Source organism: Artemia sp. Qi Xiang Cuo, chromosome 1 (genome assembly GCF_049724085.1).
Source record: "Artemia sp. Qi Xiang Cuo chromosome 1, ASM4972408v1, whole genome shotgun sequence".
Lineage (NCBI taxonomy): Eukaryota > Metazoa > Arthropoda > Branchiopoda > Anostraca > Artemiidae > Artemia > Artemia sp. Qi Xiang Cuo.
Genome location: NC_142794.1, coordinates 64,766,774 through 64,783,047, shown reverse-complemented (window position 1 = coordinate 64,783,047; position 16,274 = coordinate 64,766,774). Strand labels below are relative to the sequence as shown.

The window sequence follows — 16,274 nt, the reverse complement described above, 5'->3', positions numbered from 1 at the left end:
GGCGCCCTATTATCCTATTTTTTTCTTTTTTACTCTTTTTCAGAATAAATCTATCAATTTAGTCAATTATTGGCACCTTTGTTGCATTCCCCACCCCCCAAGATTTTGTTAATTGTCGCATTGGGCCTCCCCCAAGATTTTACTCTAGATCCGCCCCTGCTACCTCCCTCCTTCATTGTTGCTGATACGCACTTACAAGTAATAAGAAACCGAGTGTCACCTTACAGTCCCCTTATTTAGGCATAGTTTAAATGAATGGAGATGAGAAATAATTACAAACGACACCTGCGCCAAAAGGAGCGGGCTAAAATTTGTTAAATATCATCCTTCCAGAAAATATTGTTGACAAAAATTTACGTTACATATAAAACATTTTATAAATATTTATATCTAAAAAATGCTTATTTCATAAATATTTTATGTTTAAAAATGTTCATTTTGTAAATTTTTATTTAAACATTTCATCTAGGGGTTGGATTGTGTGTACCGCCTACACTGCTGAACTTTTCTTGTTCTAAATTTTTTTGATGTTTTATGTCAGGTTCCCAAGGTATTTCCAGAGGACGGCGCAAGCGTGCTGAAAGTGATTGAACCTCAATTATAGACAGTCTATTCTGCAGGCATTACTAGTATGCTACGTCATTTAAAGTAGCACAACATTCTCGTTTTTCTTTCAGTATGTACTACAACTGAAGCGAATCAAGTGTGAAAAGACTTGTGTTAGTTGCCATCACAGCTTGGTAACGTAAATCGGGCTAGTTTTTTCTCCCCGGTTTGTGAATTTGAAAATATGGACGACTCGAAAAGTGTTTGCATACCTCTGGTAAATGGTATCAGTGGTATTAGTTATTCATGGAGAAATCTTGATGTGACAACTTCATCACAGAATCAAGGTTGCTGCAAGTGGCTGAGTAAAAGAGAATTGGTACCACCCAAACATATATTAAAAGGAGGTATTTTAGCTTTGTTTGTATTTACTCATTAAACTGGTTGCCCATTAGGATGAATATATAATAGTTAAGAGACAAATTTGGGCTATATATTTGCACATTAGGGGGGGGGGAGCATAGCATATATTAAACACGTAACCTAACCTAGGTACATCCCGCCCCCCCCCCCCCTAAACCCCAAAAAACAATCGTTTAAATATTGTAAACTCAATGAGGAACCCCGCTTTGCCATCAATTTATCTAGCAAATACCCGTTTGCCTGATTTCATGCCTGGTTTCCTTGTACAGTCTATAGTGCTGGTTTAGTTATAATGCACTATTACCAACAAAACTAAATAGATTGAAAAGACTAAATTAATTAATTAGACTAGTAGATTAAATTGACTCTAATAAAATGATTGTAAATATATATAAAAAAATATATAGATCAAATAACTTCTAAGAACCCAAAGAATTTTTAATGATTTTTTTTTTTTAACAAACCGAATCAGTGGCACCTTCGAGCTGTTTCGGGCAACTTATTCCGCACAAAATGCTTCGCAACTAAAGAATCTGACCTTACAGAGGGAGTAAAAGGAATTTGAAAATGATTTTTGGCATTGTGAAGATTATAATTATTCTGATCAGAAGTAAAAGATGGTGTAACAGTTAGGGGGTGGGGGAGGTCACCATGAAGCTGAGAAAAAGTAAAACATGCACACGAAAGAATATACAATGACTCGAAATCAAGTAATAGGATAACTTCTGAACGACTAGTTTCCTGAGTAAGGTTTCTAGCTTTATTGTAAACCTTAGAAAGTGGTTTTAATAGTGAAGGAAAGGTTGACATCCGAATTATTGGACAGTAAGAAACGTAAGATTGGATCAAGCAGTTAAAAATAATTTTCAAAATTGATCCAGGAAAAGCATATTTAAGTTTCCTTTAAATACCGAGACTCCTGCATATCTTCATTTTAATCAAATCAATGTGACGTTTGAAAGACAAGTTTTCATCAACAAGAATGCCCAAAAAAACGAACTTATTTATCTTTAGATCTTTAAATTATCCCATTTGGCTGGTGAATTTCACATGACTGGGGATAAATCTGAGAAACACGCGAAAGTATAAAAAAAAACTTGACTTAAAAAAATTTAGGGTAAGATAATTAACATCAAGCCATAAAATTACTCTCTCAAATAAAATTTCCAAATTTAATCGAAGCTCTGATTTACAATTACCCGAAGTGCCAAGTGTGCTGTCATCAGCATAACAAACAAGGACATCAGATGATGGCGAGGTACTTGGGCATTATATGGGTATTTCTAAAAAGTCAAGTTTGGTGAATGCTAATGAAATAAAATAAAAGAGGATGAATATATAATAGTTTATAAGCCAATTTGGGCTATATATTTGCATATTAGGGGTGGGGGGGGGGGGTAAAGTATTGCATATACAGAATACGTAGCCTAACCTAGGTACCTTTATCCCCCCTCCCTAAACCCCAAAGAACAACAGTTTAAATATCGTATACGCAATGAAAACCAGGCTATGCATTCCATTACTTTATAGCGGCGTCTTGAATTAACCCATCAAAAAACGGGTTTTTCGTGACTGGTTTCGTTGTAACTGCCCATATAATGCCCAAGTACCGATGACGAACTATAGCTGGCCCTATGGGCAAGGGAAGGCTTAGGATGACAAAGTCTACAGCAATTAATAAGTTTCTGCTTTTTTACTACATAAAAAAGATCATTTACATAAATAAAAATCGCACAGGCCCTAAAACTGATCCCTGAGGGACGCCAAAATTCATTTGTGAGGGTGAACGGAAAGGTGGATAAACAGAAATTAACCTATCATTCAAATAAGACTGAAACAAAGAAAATACATTACTACTAATGCCAAAATGAGAAGTCTTCGATTGAAGAATTTCATGGGTTAAGGAATTGAATGCTTTACGAATATCCAGGATTATAGCAGCTGGAATTAATCCCGAATCCAATGCAGAATGTATTAAATCCAAAGGGTCATACAGGCATGTTCAGTCGAGTGCTTCATTCGGAAACCAAATTGAAAATCATGAAGAAATTTTTTAGATTTTAGAAAAGTAAGGAGACGAGAAAGCATAGCCTTTTCAAAGATTTTACTAAATAGTGATAAAATTGAAACCACCTTTATACAGAACAATAATCCGAACCCGCTTGAGAGCATCCGGAAAGACACCACTTTTAAATGAAAGATTGGCAAGTTTTGTTAGAGGCAAGACTATTGAAGGAAGAATAGATTTAACTACCTTGGTAGGAATAGAATCTGGCCCAGATGAGGACGAGTTTTTCAAGCCATTAACAATTTTAGTAATTTCACTTATTGTTACTGGCTCTAGAAACATAGACTCAACTTAAGAAGGCCCGAGGAAAGATCTAAAGTCCAGCTTAGGACGTCTCAACAATGCAAGTGGAGAATGAAGTGAATGCCTCTTGGACATTAAGCTCACCCTCTACAGCTTCATCACCAATGACCAGACTCATAGGTAAAGAGCTAGATTGAGAACCTGGTTTGAGTACAGAATTTATTACCTTCCAAGGTTTATGAATATCATTGACACGTGCAGCAAATTTTTTTAGATTATAGAGAGATTTGCTTTCCTACACAAGCAATTATATATATACCGGCAGATCTTGAATTGACAAAGACGAATAGCACTCGCTGAAAGTGTAGCGCATCTATAAGCTCTCTAGAGATTATTTTTCCTTATCCAGCTTTTGAGAAGTCTGGATATCATCCATAGGTTTAGAGGAAGAATCCTTTTGGAGCTATGATAGGAAGGTGGTACTTTACAAATGCTAAAAATAGCCTTCTTTATGGTTCCATGAAAGGACTCAAATAAACAAGAAAAATCCTTATCATTATCAAACAAGCTCCACGAATTTTCCGCCAATTTAGACCCAAGAAGAGATAAATCTTTCTCGTCAAACCTAATAGAATAGTAATAAAACACTTGAGCCCAATTACTCTTCCCCTGTTTCAAGCTGAACCGAGAATATATTGGAAAATGATTGGAGATATCAATAACTAAAATTGAGTTGTCCTTCAAGCTAAGCGTAGAGAAGATATTGTCAATCAAAGAAGCTGTAACACTAGTTACTCATGTGGGGATGGATGAAGTTGGTAGAGTTCCTGCGGCAAGCATGGTTGAAAGAAAATCAACTGAAGCCGAAGAGTTTGAATCCATTAGGAGAAGGATAAATATTGCCTAGGTTAATACCATTAGATCTAATTTCTATAAATTGTGACTCAAAAATACCTTCAAAATTCCTTGATAATCCATCCCGCAAGCAATAATACAAATTACGAGATAGATGCATGGCAAGACATCTTTAGCCATCTTGTAGCGGTTTATATGTTCCATTTTGTAGCCATGGATATCCAGCAGCATTTCATTGCCAGAATCCAAAAACGTCTCACATGAACCAAGAACATCAGGCTGTCCATCCGAAACAATTTGTGTTAAATTATCTATTGACGAGGAGAGACCCTGAATGTTAAGCTGAAGTACAGTCAGAGAATAATTTACTTTGGTGACCTCCTCTCCCCCAAATCCGAAACATATTTAGTATCGCAAATTGGGTTAATATTAATCGGATTTTGATCAGCCTGACCCACAGAATTATTCACGATACTAATTACATCAAAAGGATTATTTTCGAGCTCACAAAGGCGACTCTCACGGCTTAAAATATTGACATAAACAGGTTTTACTTGGAGTCCATTTAAGTCACCAGATGAACCAAAAAGAATTCTTTACTTAAACCTATTGCAAAAGAAAAACCTAACAAAGGAATACAAACAGATAAATAACTAATTGCACACCAGGTATTATTGGAATGAACAATGAGCTAGGAAAGAGAAAAAAAAGAAATAAATAAAGCAAATAAATGAAACGAAATGAAAAACAAAATTGTGAAAAAAAAACTGAAAAGTAATGACCTGAGGAAGGCATTTACAACTCACGAAACATACTAACAAGTCAGATACATTCATGTAAATACATGCATAGTATTTTTTCGTATCCTAACACTCCGTGTTAGGATAAAAAATACTACAAATAAGTTTATAGTTCTATTAAATTTAAACCCTCTTAGGAAATAAATTTTAAATGCAAATGATTTGTTTTACGTATACGAGTTTCACCGGAACTTTGGCTAGAACTTGGTCCATGATCAGACCAAACACTTCTTGGGGCAAAGGTGCCACGAGCCGCGTTTAATAGATCGCGATGCTTTTTAGTTAGGTTTTCAGACACAAATACACCTGAATTAGCTAACTTACTTTTTGTTGCAAACACTTTTCGAGCAATATCCAAGCTTGAAAATTTTACCAGGATGGGGGCAATTTTCACATTCTCAGTTTGAGTAGCAGGCATACGCAATTGAATAGCCTTTAAGAGGTCCATTTTTTTTTTTAATCTTGCAAGCCCATTATTTGTGTTATCACTTCATTAAGATTATCCGTCAATTCCATATTGGGGTTTGGTTTCACATTGTAGAAAATTAGGGTATCAAGTAAGGTGTCCTGCTCAATTTGGGCCACCCTGTCTTCTGTTTTAGAAATTTTATTTTCAAGCAAGTTCATTACATTATAAAGTCTTTGAAGGGTTATTTCAACTTTCTCAAATTTAGCATTATATTCAAGGGAAATAGAATTCTAAACTTCGTTCATAATGTCTTTGCTTATAATTTTCAAAGCTCGGCAATCTCTCACTTTGTCTGATACGATTCGAGAAATGTCATTCATTAGGTTGGACTTGGTGTTCATTTGTTCCTCCTGAGTTTTATTTATTATTTCCTTTAAAGTTGATGATTCTGCAGAAGTCGGAGTTGACGGCACTAGGCTGAATCTTGCTTTAGTTTTAGTGGATTTTACCCAGGATCTTGAGGTTTTACTCAGAGTCTTGAAAATATCAGGGAATAAGCGCTGCTCTTCAAAAGGCTTATTGCTATCTTTATCTGTCCATGTACAAGCTTGTTTAAAGTGGTCATTCCAGTCGCGGATATGTGCTTCAGCTCTATTATGCTCAGAGTAGGTATCGTAGCGAAAGACTATATATATATATATTTCAGTGGCGTATCCAGGATTTTTTTTTTTTTTTGGGGGGGGGGGGGGTGTCAGTCTATCTTTTTATAGCAGTCATGTGAGCTCGAAAATTATCTATCATAGTGCAAGATTTCAGGCGGGGGGTATGAGGAGGGGGGCGGGTAGCTAGGTAAACAAAATGAAAAGTACACACTTGTCATGAGTATTTCTATTTGTAGACTTTTTTTGTTTGAGAATGGATGACAAAATTTTGCCAACAAAGTCAGAATTAAAAAAAAGTTAGAAGCAGTGAGAGTTTCTATTTTGGGCGAGTAGATGTTTTGGAACTGCCACGAAGCGGCAGAATTTAGAAAATATAAAAAAAAGAAGTGAATTATTCCTTATATTTGCCTATGGGACCCTTGTTTTAGAGAACCAAATAAATAAAAAATAATGTTATATCAAAGACAATTACCCATAATTTGGTTTCGGAGGGGTGGGGGCCTCAGTCTACCTAATATAGCAGCCATGAAAGCAAGAAATGGATTGATATTAACAATGTCTACAGAGGATGAAGCACAATTAAAGTTTAAAAAATAGAATCAGCTGAACTTAAACAAATGAGCAACAAAGGATTACTTAACCTCTCATAGTAAAAGCTGTTGGTCTGTTTTGGCTGCAAATCAATCAAAAGCTTGGTCAGCATCGACCTGGATATAGTGGTTCAGAGTTATGTGAGCTAGACTGTTCAGACGCTCCTCCCCCGTTGAGCTCCGCAGATAGGTTTTTAATCGCTTAAGACAGCTAAAACTCCTCTCAGCAGAAGCGGTAGTCACTGGTAATGTCTGAAAAATCGCCAAAAGCCTTCGAATGCATGGCAAAAATCTTGCATCGCATGACGCAAGAGTCGAAGCAACAGTTGATGGTTTCTCAGACATTCCGAGCCACTTCTGGTTCCAAAGGAATAACTCACATTGGGGCGCACGTCTACCCCCGTGAAATGCCTCGTAAACAGCAACAGCATTCACAAATTCATTAATTTTTAATGACTTGCTGTTAGCTGGCAAAAGCCTTTTGATTTTGAAAGATGCCTGCTGATGGCGCAAAAATCTTTGATCAAATTCTTCAATAAGTGAAGCAAAGTAAGGTTTGAACAATGACTTGCGACAAAAAACCTTGATGGACTCATTATCGTTGATGGACTTTCGGCGGATAGACTGAGAGATGTTTTTGGCTTTAAATAAAATATGATCAGTGGTACTTGCAAGCTCCTCAAGAGAAGAGTAGAGCGAGAGATCAGAAAGGCACTACGTAACCACCTGCGGAAGAAATGCGAAGACTGCGAAGTACTGTTCAACAAGAGGAACAGCAGAGCAGTTTTTAGAATAGTACGCTAGTTAAGTTGGAAAAAAGAGCCGTAAACGCCAGTGATCCTGGACAAAGGACGGAAATGAGATTAGCGATTCAAAGATGAAACTTGAAAGATGGAAAGAATTCTTTAACGATAAAGAATCCACCAGTAGCTGCGGATCCTTAAATAGCCGGAGTCACATTTAACTCTTGTGCAAGCTCATAGGCTTTCTGAAAAATTGTTTCAAAATTATTTTGTTTTGACTGCAGTAAAGTATCAGAACCTAGCTTAACATGCCGACAGACTCAACTAAGTCTAAATCTTCAGATTACAGCGCCTTAGAGACAGAGAGCATTATGGCACTTACAAACTCTAGCATAGCCATCGTGAACATAAAACTAAATTCGGTTGCTGCTGAAACCAACGCATTCGCTTTTGCGTTGGTTTCCACCCCCCCCCCCCAGAGACAATTCAGGTAACAAACTTCAACAACGAAATATTCCAATTTGCCAACCCAAAGTATAATATATATAATTTTGGTTATATTTTCTACCATTAGGTAGAATATATTAAGGGGTAGGGGTAAAGTTAATTGGTGATGCAAGTGAATATTATATTTAGATTCAGGATTGAATTCTGATTTTACAACTAGGCTATGTGTATTTCTGAGCTCAGTTAATCGGAAAATTTATCCAATTTTTAAGAGGGCTCATTATTTTTAATTTAATCATATCCCAAAAGGGCCTAAATTACTAAGGGTAACTTTAAGGGATTGTGTAAAGCTTTTCCAAGCCGTTTTGTCAGAGTTCAGGGGCTCAGCCCCTCAAGCAGGCAACTTGGAGTGAGGCTTTATGGTCATGGCCTCGGTATATATGCTGAATTTTAGATTAATTCAATACCCGAAAGATAAACATGCTGTTTAAGCCATTGGCCAATTGGAGACAAAGCCAAGAATGGTAGTTTGAGTCAGAGGCGGCAAAGCTGGCATAAGCCTTTTTCAGGATTGTATAATTGTTTTAATTTAACTACGATAATTATATTAATGTAACTTGGTTTTACTTATTAATTTGATTGGGTAACAATCTGGGAGAGTGGTTCATCTGAACGAAACCCTATAATAAAAGAAAAGTAGCACAATTTGATCACTCATTAACACTCTTTGCAAACATAATATTCACTACTCCGATAATATACCCCATCCCCCACCCTGAATGGTCCCATATTACGTCCCAGTTATTTCATCAAGTTCATATTAGAACAAAAGGCCACAATTGAATATTAATATAATTCATGTAATCCATGTAAAGCCATTTTATTTTTCTTTAAATATTTAACACATTGCACAGAAAACAAGTTGTAACTTTTTGTATTCCTATGGTTCTCATTACCCTTATGTATGCACATTTGGCCTTTTCTTTATCAGAACCAATTGCCTCTTCTCCAAAATGTTATGATTTTTGTTCTAAAAATTTTGAATATTTTCATATATCATGTCTATTTTTGCTGTTCAAAGGAATGGTCTGGTCCCTTAGAAATAAAGTCATGGACATATACCTAAAATTAGCTGGGTATGATTTCTATTTACTAGTTTTCTGGTGAAATTAATCAGTATAAGTGAACTGTGGGGCTATTCTTGTCGCTTTAATTATAGCAGGAATAAGAACTGATTCTGGCAGGGTTATATTGGATATCTTCTTGTATGATATTTCTTGTATGATAGATATGATATATCTGGGTTATATATAAAAGTACAAGAAATACCAACAAAACTAAATTCATACGGTGCCGTTATATATTAGGAAACATTTAATAAACATAAAAAAAAATTACTGCTAGATTAATTATTTTATGCTCTTTTGGAATATCATTATCGTGTATCTGAAAGTACACCCCACCCCCGCGATGGTCCCATACTTAGCCCTAATATATATTTCTTCGTTGTTTTTCATCTCGTGATGTGTTGCATAACGGGTTGGTCTATCCTAAACCCGATTACATTCAGTTTCGCCTAAGTTAATACAGTGGAATTGTGTGTAAAATATTATTTGATAATAATGATGGATAATAATGGAAGTAAACATGATAATTTGATTGATAAAAACGTGCTGCATATTGTAAACTAAACATTTTATTGTTTCAATTTTCCATATATTGCCTATCTTAGGCTATATCTGAAACCATCAGAGGAAGGGTTTCATTGTCAGAAACGGGAATATGATGTTCCAAAAGAGAATAAAGTAAGGAATCAAATCATAGGGGAAGTCGGGGTTGAACCGGACGCGGGATTGATCTCGGTAGTAATGTCTGAACCCCTAGTGGTCTAGCAAAAACCCTTCAAAAATCAAGACAGGTGCACCATCTAGAGCCTTATTATCGTACTAGTTTGGATCTAGATACATACAACCGTTTCTTCTTTATTTTGGAAAAAAGTGTTTTTACACGTAATTTTTTTTTCAAAGGTCTCTGTTCGGAACTTAATAGAGTTACCGAGGCTGCTGGATTTGCAGTAGGATTTTTTGGGAAAAAGTTAGCTCACACAGGAAGATTTTAGAGCAAACGATTGGGTGCCATTGATTGAAACTATTTTTCAAGTTTCTTTGATGTCGCCAGACAACTCATGGGGTCGTACATTTTTGTGTTTGTTTGAACCAACATTGTCTCTAAAAGGTAGGTATTTAGGATAGAAACATACAGATGAATCCTTGACAATAATTTTTTTCCACTCAGTAAAAAGTAAATGCATTCCATATTCTGACAAGATAACTTGACAGAATATGGAATGTTGATTCCAACCGTCCTGCCTCAATCTCAAATTTTATCTCTAACGGTGTGAAGAGTTCCATGTACTACCTCCGCCGAACGTAGTGAAATCGTGAAAATTGTCTGCTTTTGCATTATGTCTGGTAGCACTATGCCTCTGGCAGCTCGTATGCTAAGCGATTAGTCACCATGAGCGCTAGGTCTAGTTAACCGAAGCAAATGGGTCAACGGTAACACTTTGCTTGAATCTGTCAGGGATTTTGTGAATTATACGAAACCAGATAAAACATGTACTATTCTTCTACATCTGAATAACCGCCATTCCAAAAGTAAATTTCTGCCTATGAAGTGGCACAGTTTAGTTCTCAGTGTTTTCTGGAAAAAATTTAGGACGGTGAACATTGAGTCTGATTTTCATGCAACATAAATTTACCCATTCTACAGAGATATTTTATCGGATCAAGATATATTACCCTTTGCAGTAACAGAGAGACCAGTAGTTATGGTGCCTGAAACCTAAGATCCTTTGCATCGTCTGAGGCCCCTTAGACTGAAAGTAGACCTATAGTCTCTTTCTGAAAATGTTGGACATTTCCCCTTTGTGTCCGCTATTAGCCTGCTATTTTAGGACGACAAGCCCACAATTGGGGACACACCAAAATAATTACCAACCCACCTGAGAAAGATGAAATAGAGCAAGCGAGAAAACAAAAGCAAAAAAGACCACGAAAAAGAAGCGTCGTAGGCACCAAAAATTGTTGGAAATAGTGACAGTAAACATCTTGATCTCAACGACGTTTCGAGTGATGCCTTACTTCGTTGCGATGACGTGAAAGACATTAAGCTCTTCGATCTGCTCAACACTTCGATTCGAAGTGTTGAGCGAATGTTGTGTTACTCAAATACAAAATTCAATCAAGGTGATTTCAGGTTTTGCTTCACGAGTAAGAATGGACGAAATTCGTGTTTAAAGAGATTCCTGATAAGGGAGACATCAGTGCTGACGACATGGTTTAGAAACACGAAACTTTTAGTCTTTGACTACAATTAATTAAAAAAAAACTTTTTTCACCAAATAGGTTTTTCAGAAAAAGGTAAGAACTCCAATAAACCAAAAATTTACAAAAACAGAATCAAATAATCTACCAAGCATACAACTACCACAAATCAGTATCAATAAATAAATGAAACCCAAAACGAACAGAAATTAAAATAAATTACAGAGTCAGACTCAAAACGAGCAGAGATTAAAATGAATAGGGTTCAAAACCCCCATGCTTTCTAAAAGCCAAAATATACATTGACGTCGGATCGGATGATGTAACTGATCCGTACCACGCCATTGTATCTGCGGTGTGGGAAACCGGCCACGTACCCCGTCAATGGTGCAAGACTGCCATTGTACCTATTCACAAAAAGGGGTCAAAGAAAGAGTGCGTAAACTACCGTCTGATCAGCCTCACGAGCCATCAGTCACGTGTCCTGACAAAAGCCCTTCTCCGACGCTTACAAGCAACACCTGCTTTTGCCATTGGAGAGTATCAGGCCGGCTTCCGCCCTGGAAGATTCACAATCGATCAGATATTCGTCGTTCGACAACTCATGGAACGACACATCGAATTCAACCAAGAGCTCTACCAACTATTCGTTGATTTCCGTCAGGCATTTGACATGATATGACGCGAAGGACTCTGGCAAATCCTCCTTTACTATGGGATCCCTTATGAGATAGTCCAAGTAATCAAGAGTCTGTACGACCAGTTCCGAGGCCAAGCAATAACCGTTGATGGGCTGTCAGAAGAGTTCACAACTTCGTCAGGACTACTTCAGGGTTGCATCTTATCACCACATCTCTTCAACCTCTTTCTAAATGTTGTTCTATCACTGATGCAGTCGGAATATGGTGCAACAATAAAAGGGCTGCTGATAGACAATCTTGCCTACGCTGATGATATTGTTGAGCTAGCCAACTCTGCACAAGAACTGCAGGCACAAGCTGATAAACTCTACGATACCACAAAGCTGTTTGGGATGGAGATCAATGCCAACAAGACCAAAGTTATGGTAACTACGAGACGTAACCTAGACAACCCGCCTATTGTGACCATAGGCGGGAGAGGGGTTGAAACAGTTGACCACTTCCTGTACCTTGGTAGCCTACTCTCCTCAGATAATTGCCATAGCTCTGACGTGAAACCTAGCCAACCTCTGGAAAAGCAACCACCTAGCCAACAAACTCAAAATGCGCCTATTCAACAGTTTAGTAGTCCCCATAGTTACTTATGGATGTGAAACAGAAGACAAAAGAAAACTTCTAGCTTTTGAGATAAGATGCCTCCGTCGCATTGCTTGAATCAAATACACTGACCGAATCACAAATGTGGAAATACGCCAAAGGCTCCAGTACACTGACACCATTCTAAGTAAAATCAAGAAGCAGCAACTGCGCTGGTTCAGCCACGTCAGTAGTAATCAACCTTATACTTTGCGTGGACATATAGCAATTTCCATGTTATTTGCTTGCCTGTATAGGACCATGCTATTTGAGGGCGCCCCTCTACCAAACAGGTTTTTCTAGTAATTCTATTCTACAGGTGATTACACCTTTTCCAAGAGGAACGAGTATAACTTGATTGGTGATTGGGATTTGACGGTCCTATTCTACAGGTCATTAAACCTTTGCAAAGAGGAACGAGTATAACTTGATTGGTGATTAGGATTTGAATAAAAGGAATAGTTTTCTTTACAATTCATTAATTAGTGATTGGAAAATTTTTCAATGCTTTTACAATCGGAAGGGTTTGATTAACCTTTGTAAAAAAAAGGGGTATGATAGTGTACTGTATAATACACAAGTGATGTTTTGGAGTGTATTGTCAATTTAACGAGAAATGACTGAAAAGTGTTTTGAGGGAGATGGGTTGCATGGAGGGTTGAGTTGCATGAGAGCTCAGTTAAAGGGGGGTACAGTTACACGGAGTTTTAGTTAAATGGGGTCGAATTGCATGAAGGTTCAGTAGTACGAGAGTTCAGTAGCACGGGGGTTCAGTTGTACAGGGTTTTGGTTATACAGGGGTTCAGTTACATGGAGGGATTCAGTTGAACGAGGGGGGATTTGCGAATTGGAGGAGATAGGGTGATTATGTATTGTATAATACACAAGTAATGTTCTGGAGAGTATTGTCAATTTAAAATAGTTTAGAAATAAAAAAAAATTAACGAGAAATGACTGAAAAGTGTTTTGAGGGAGACGGACTGCATGGAGGGTTGAGATGCACGAGAGTTCAGTTAAGGGGGGGGGGGTGCAGTTACACGGAGGTTTAGTTAAATGGGGATCAAGTTGCATGAGGGGTTCAGTAGCACAGGAGTTCAGTAGCACGGGGGTTCAGTTATACAGGGGTTCAGTTACATGAGGGGGGAGGGGATTGTTACCTGATTCTTTTATTCTAACTTAACCTGTAGGAATAGGACTTCATTCAAACAAGTAAATAAGCTTTATTAAACGTATAATAATGCACAAAAAAAGACTGTTATTTTCCCTTGTTCTTCCCTCCATGACCAGGTTAACACAATCAGTCTTGAGCGTCATGATGAGACCTTTGACAACAACTGGGTATGCACAACCCTCCATGCGTTAATGCCTCTATCTAGCCTTTACTTAGTTTTCTTCTTAGTATACAATAGAAATGATTACGCCATTGCCATACTTCGTAATAGCCGTCACGTGTTATGTAATGGTAATCATCCAATCTAGGTTCTCAATCTAAAAAAAAAAAAATATAGCCTTTTTTTTCGCTACCCTTCTTCCAAAGACATTTGGTCAAAATGCAAGGAGTGGGCAAATCTCATCATATACGTTATAATTTCTCCTTACTTACCCTCAGTTATTATGAACTATTTGATCAACATCAAAATCCAAACAGAGATCAGGTAAATTCAAATTTCAGAGGGACTTAACCCCCCTCCCCTCCAACAATACAAAATCTTAAAATATAATGATTATATTCGATAGAAACGGCAAAGCATGCTTTTTTCTATTATGTAAACTGTGAAAACAGAACAGTCATTCATAAACTAGGCTAGCTTTCGAGTGTATATTTAATCTGTTTATCAAATGTCCCATCGTGAAGGGTGAATTTTAATCCTACAAGTATAAATTGGAATGCTACAAAAGCGAGTTTATCTTCGACAAGATATTAACACTAGAAAAAAACGGCTCTTAAAAGTTGTTTTTCGAAAAGAATTTGAGACTGAAAATCTCTTTTACATGTAGGGGGATTTTCCACTGGGGGGAATTTACCAGGAGGTCCTCAGGGAAGGATCTTTCCAGGGGGAGGGGGAATTATTCACAGGGGAGTTAATTTTCTGGGAGGAATAAGCAAACTATCATTTCTCAAGATGGTTTGCGTTGAGCCAGGAGCACTATTGCAAATACTGAAGACTAGAATGGTTCTATGTAAGAAATTTAGCGGTGTGACAAAATCAGAGTTGCCATTCGTTGGAAAAAAAATCACTAGATTTTAATGATTTTTTGGTTGATTTAGTGATTTCTCCAATAATCTAGTGATTAAGGTTTCTTAGTATTTTGTAGGCGTGTGTTGTCTGAAACTTTAGAGTCTCATGAAATGTAATTAAACAAAATATAAAAGATTTTTTCAACTAAAGTAAGGAGCAAGTTTAAAACTCATAACAGATTGAAGTTACTTTGTATATAAGGGGGGGGGACTCCCCCCTTTTCAACACCCTGCTAGTTAAACGAACGTTTTTTTTTAATGCTTTGAAAAATCTTTTTTTTTCAATTGCAAATTTTCTTTAAAAATTTGGAAAAAAAGCCAACCTCACAATAAAGAGTAAGGAGTTAAGGATCTCACTTGCACGAGGGTTCAGATGCATGGGGATTCACTTGCTTGGGGTTCAGTTACACAGGGATTCAGTTACAATGGAACCCACACAAAAAAAAACAATGGGGGCACACACAAAAACCAAATTAGCCCAGTGGCCTATGAGAAATCATGGGTTGCATGGGGAGTTGAGTTGCACGAGGGTTCAGTTAAAGGGAGTACAGTTACACGGGGGTTTAGTTAAATTGGATTGAATTGCACGAGGGTTCAGTAGCACGAGACTTCAGTAGCACGGGGGGTTCAGTTGTACAGGGTTTCGGTTATACAGGGGTTCAGTTAAATGGAGCGTATAGTGACATTTTAAAAGGTGATTTAAAAAAAAAATTAGAAGAGGATTTGAAGATGAAACTCTGTGGTCGTTATAATACACAAGTTCCATTTGAACAGTGTTGTGAGGTCTCCTACCCCAACCCCAAAGGGTTCCGGTCCTCCTACCCCAACCCTGAAGGAAGTCACCGGTCCTCAAAGGTCCCCCAAGCTCTCAAAGGACCACCCAGCCCTCAAAGGCCCCCCCTCAGACCCTCAAAGGCCCTCCCGGGGCTCCCGTCTTTCGTAGGTGAATGTTGTCTGAAACTTATGTTTCGGGGTGTATGGATTGCTATTTTTTGACTTTTCGGAGTTGGATTTCTTAGTCTTTCATAGGTATGGGTTGTCTGAAACCTATGATTTGGGATGGATGGTTTGCTATTTTTGACTTTTCCGAGCTGGATTTCTTACCCCTTTCATAGGTGTGTGTTGTCGGAAAATTATGATTTGGGATGTGTAGTTTGCTAGTTGGACTTTTCAGAGCTAGATTTCTTAGTCTTTCGTTGGTGTGTGCTGTCTGAAATCTATGATATGGTTTTAGGACTCATCCCCCTAGCCATAACTCCATTCAACCTTTAGCGAAGCTATAAAAGTTTGATGAAGTATTTTTCTACTTAACAACTACATTAATAACTTCCAAGATGATAGGACTGTATGACACAGAATTTATCAGTTACTTAGAGTTCAATGACTCCTCCTCGCAATGACTTCCAGAGATTTTATTACTCCTCCCCACAATGAATTCAGATGGTTTTCGGACTCATCCCCCCTAGCCATAACTCCATTCAACCTTGAGTGAAGATATAAAAGTTTGATGAAGTATTTTTCTACTTAACAACTACATCAATAACTTCCAAGATGATATGACTGTATAACATTGAATTTATCAGTTTGAAAAAATCATCTTGCGGTGTGATATTTGAATGTGCATTTTTATTATTATCTTTGGAACT

At 37.4% G+C, this 16,274-nt stretch overlaps 1 protein-coding gene across 3 annotated transcripts in view; it reads left to right on the top strand.

Moving 5' to 3' along the window:
* The first annotated feature begins 665 nt into the window (after positions 1-665).
* LOC148956594 (protein white-like) overlaps positions 666-16,274 on the top strand; it is a 502,792-nt gene continuing 487,183 nt past the window's right edge. For all 3 annotated transcript variants that reach the window (XM_089086018.1, XM_089086013.1, XM_089086025.1), the window contains exon 1: positions 666-953. In XM_089086018.1, coding sequence (XP_088942144.1) covers positions 791-953 — 163 coding nt within the window. In that variant the 5' untranslated portion in view covers positions 666-790. The remainder of the gene's footprint in view (positions 954-16,274) is intronic.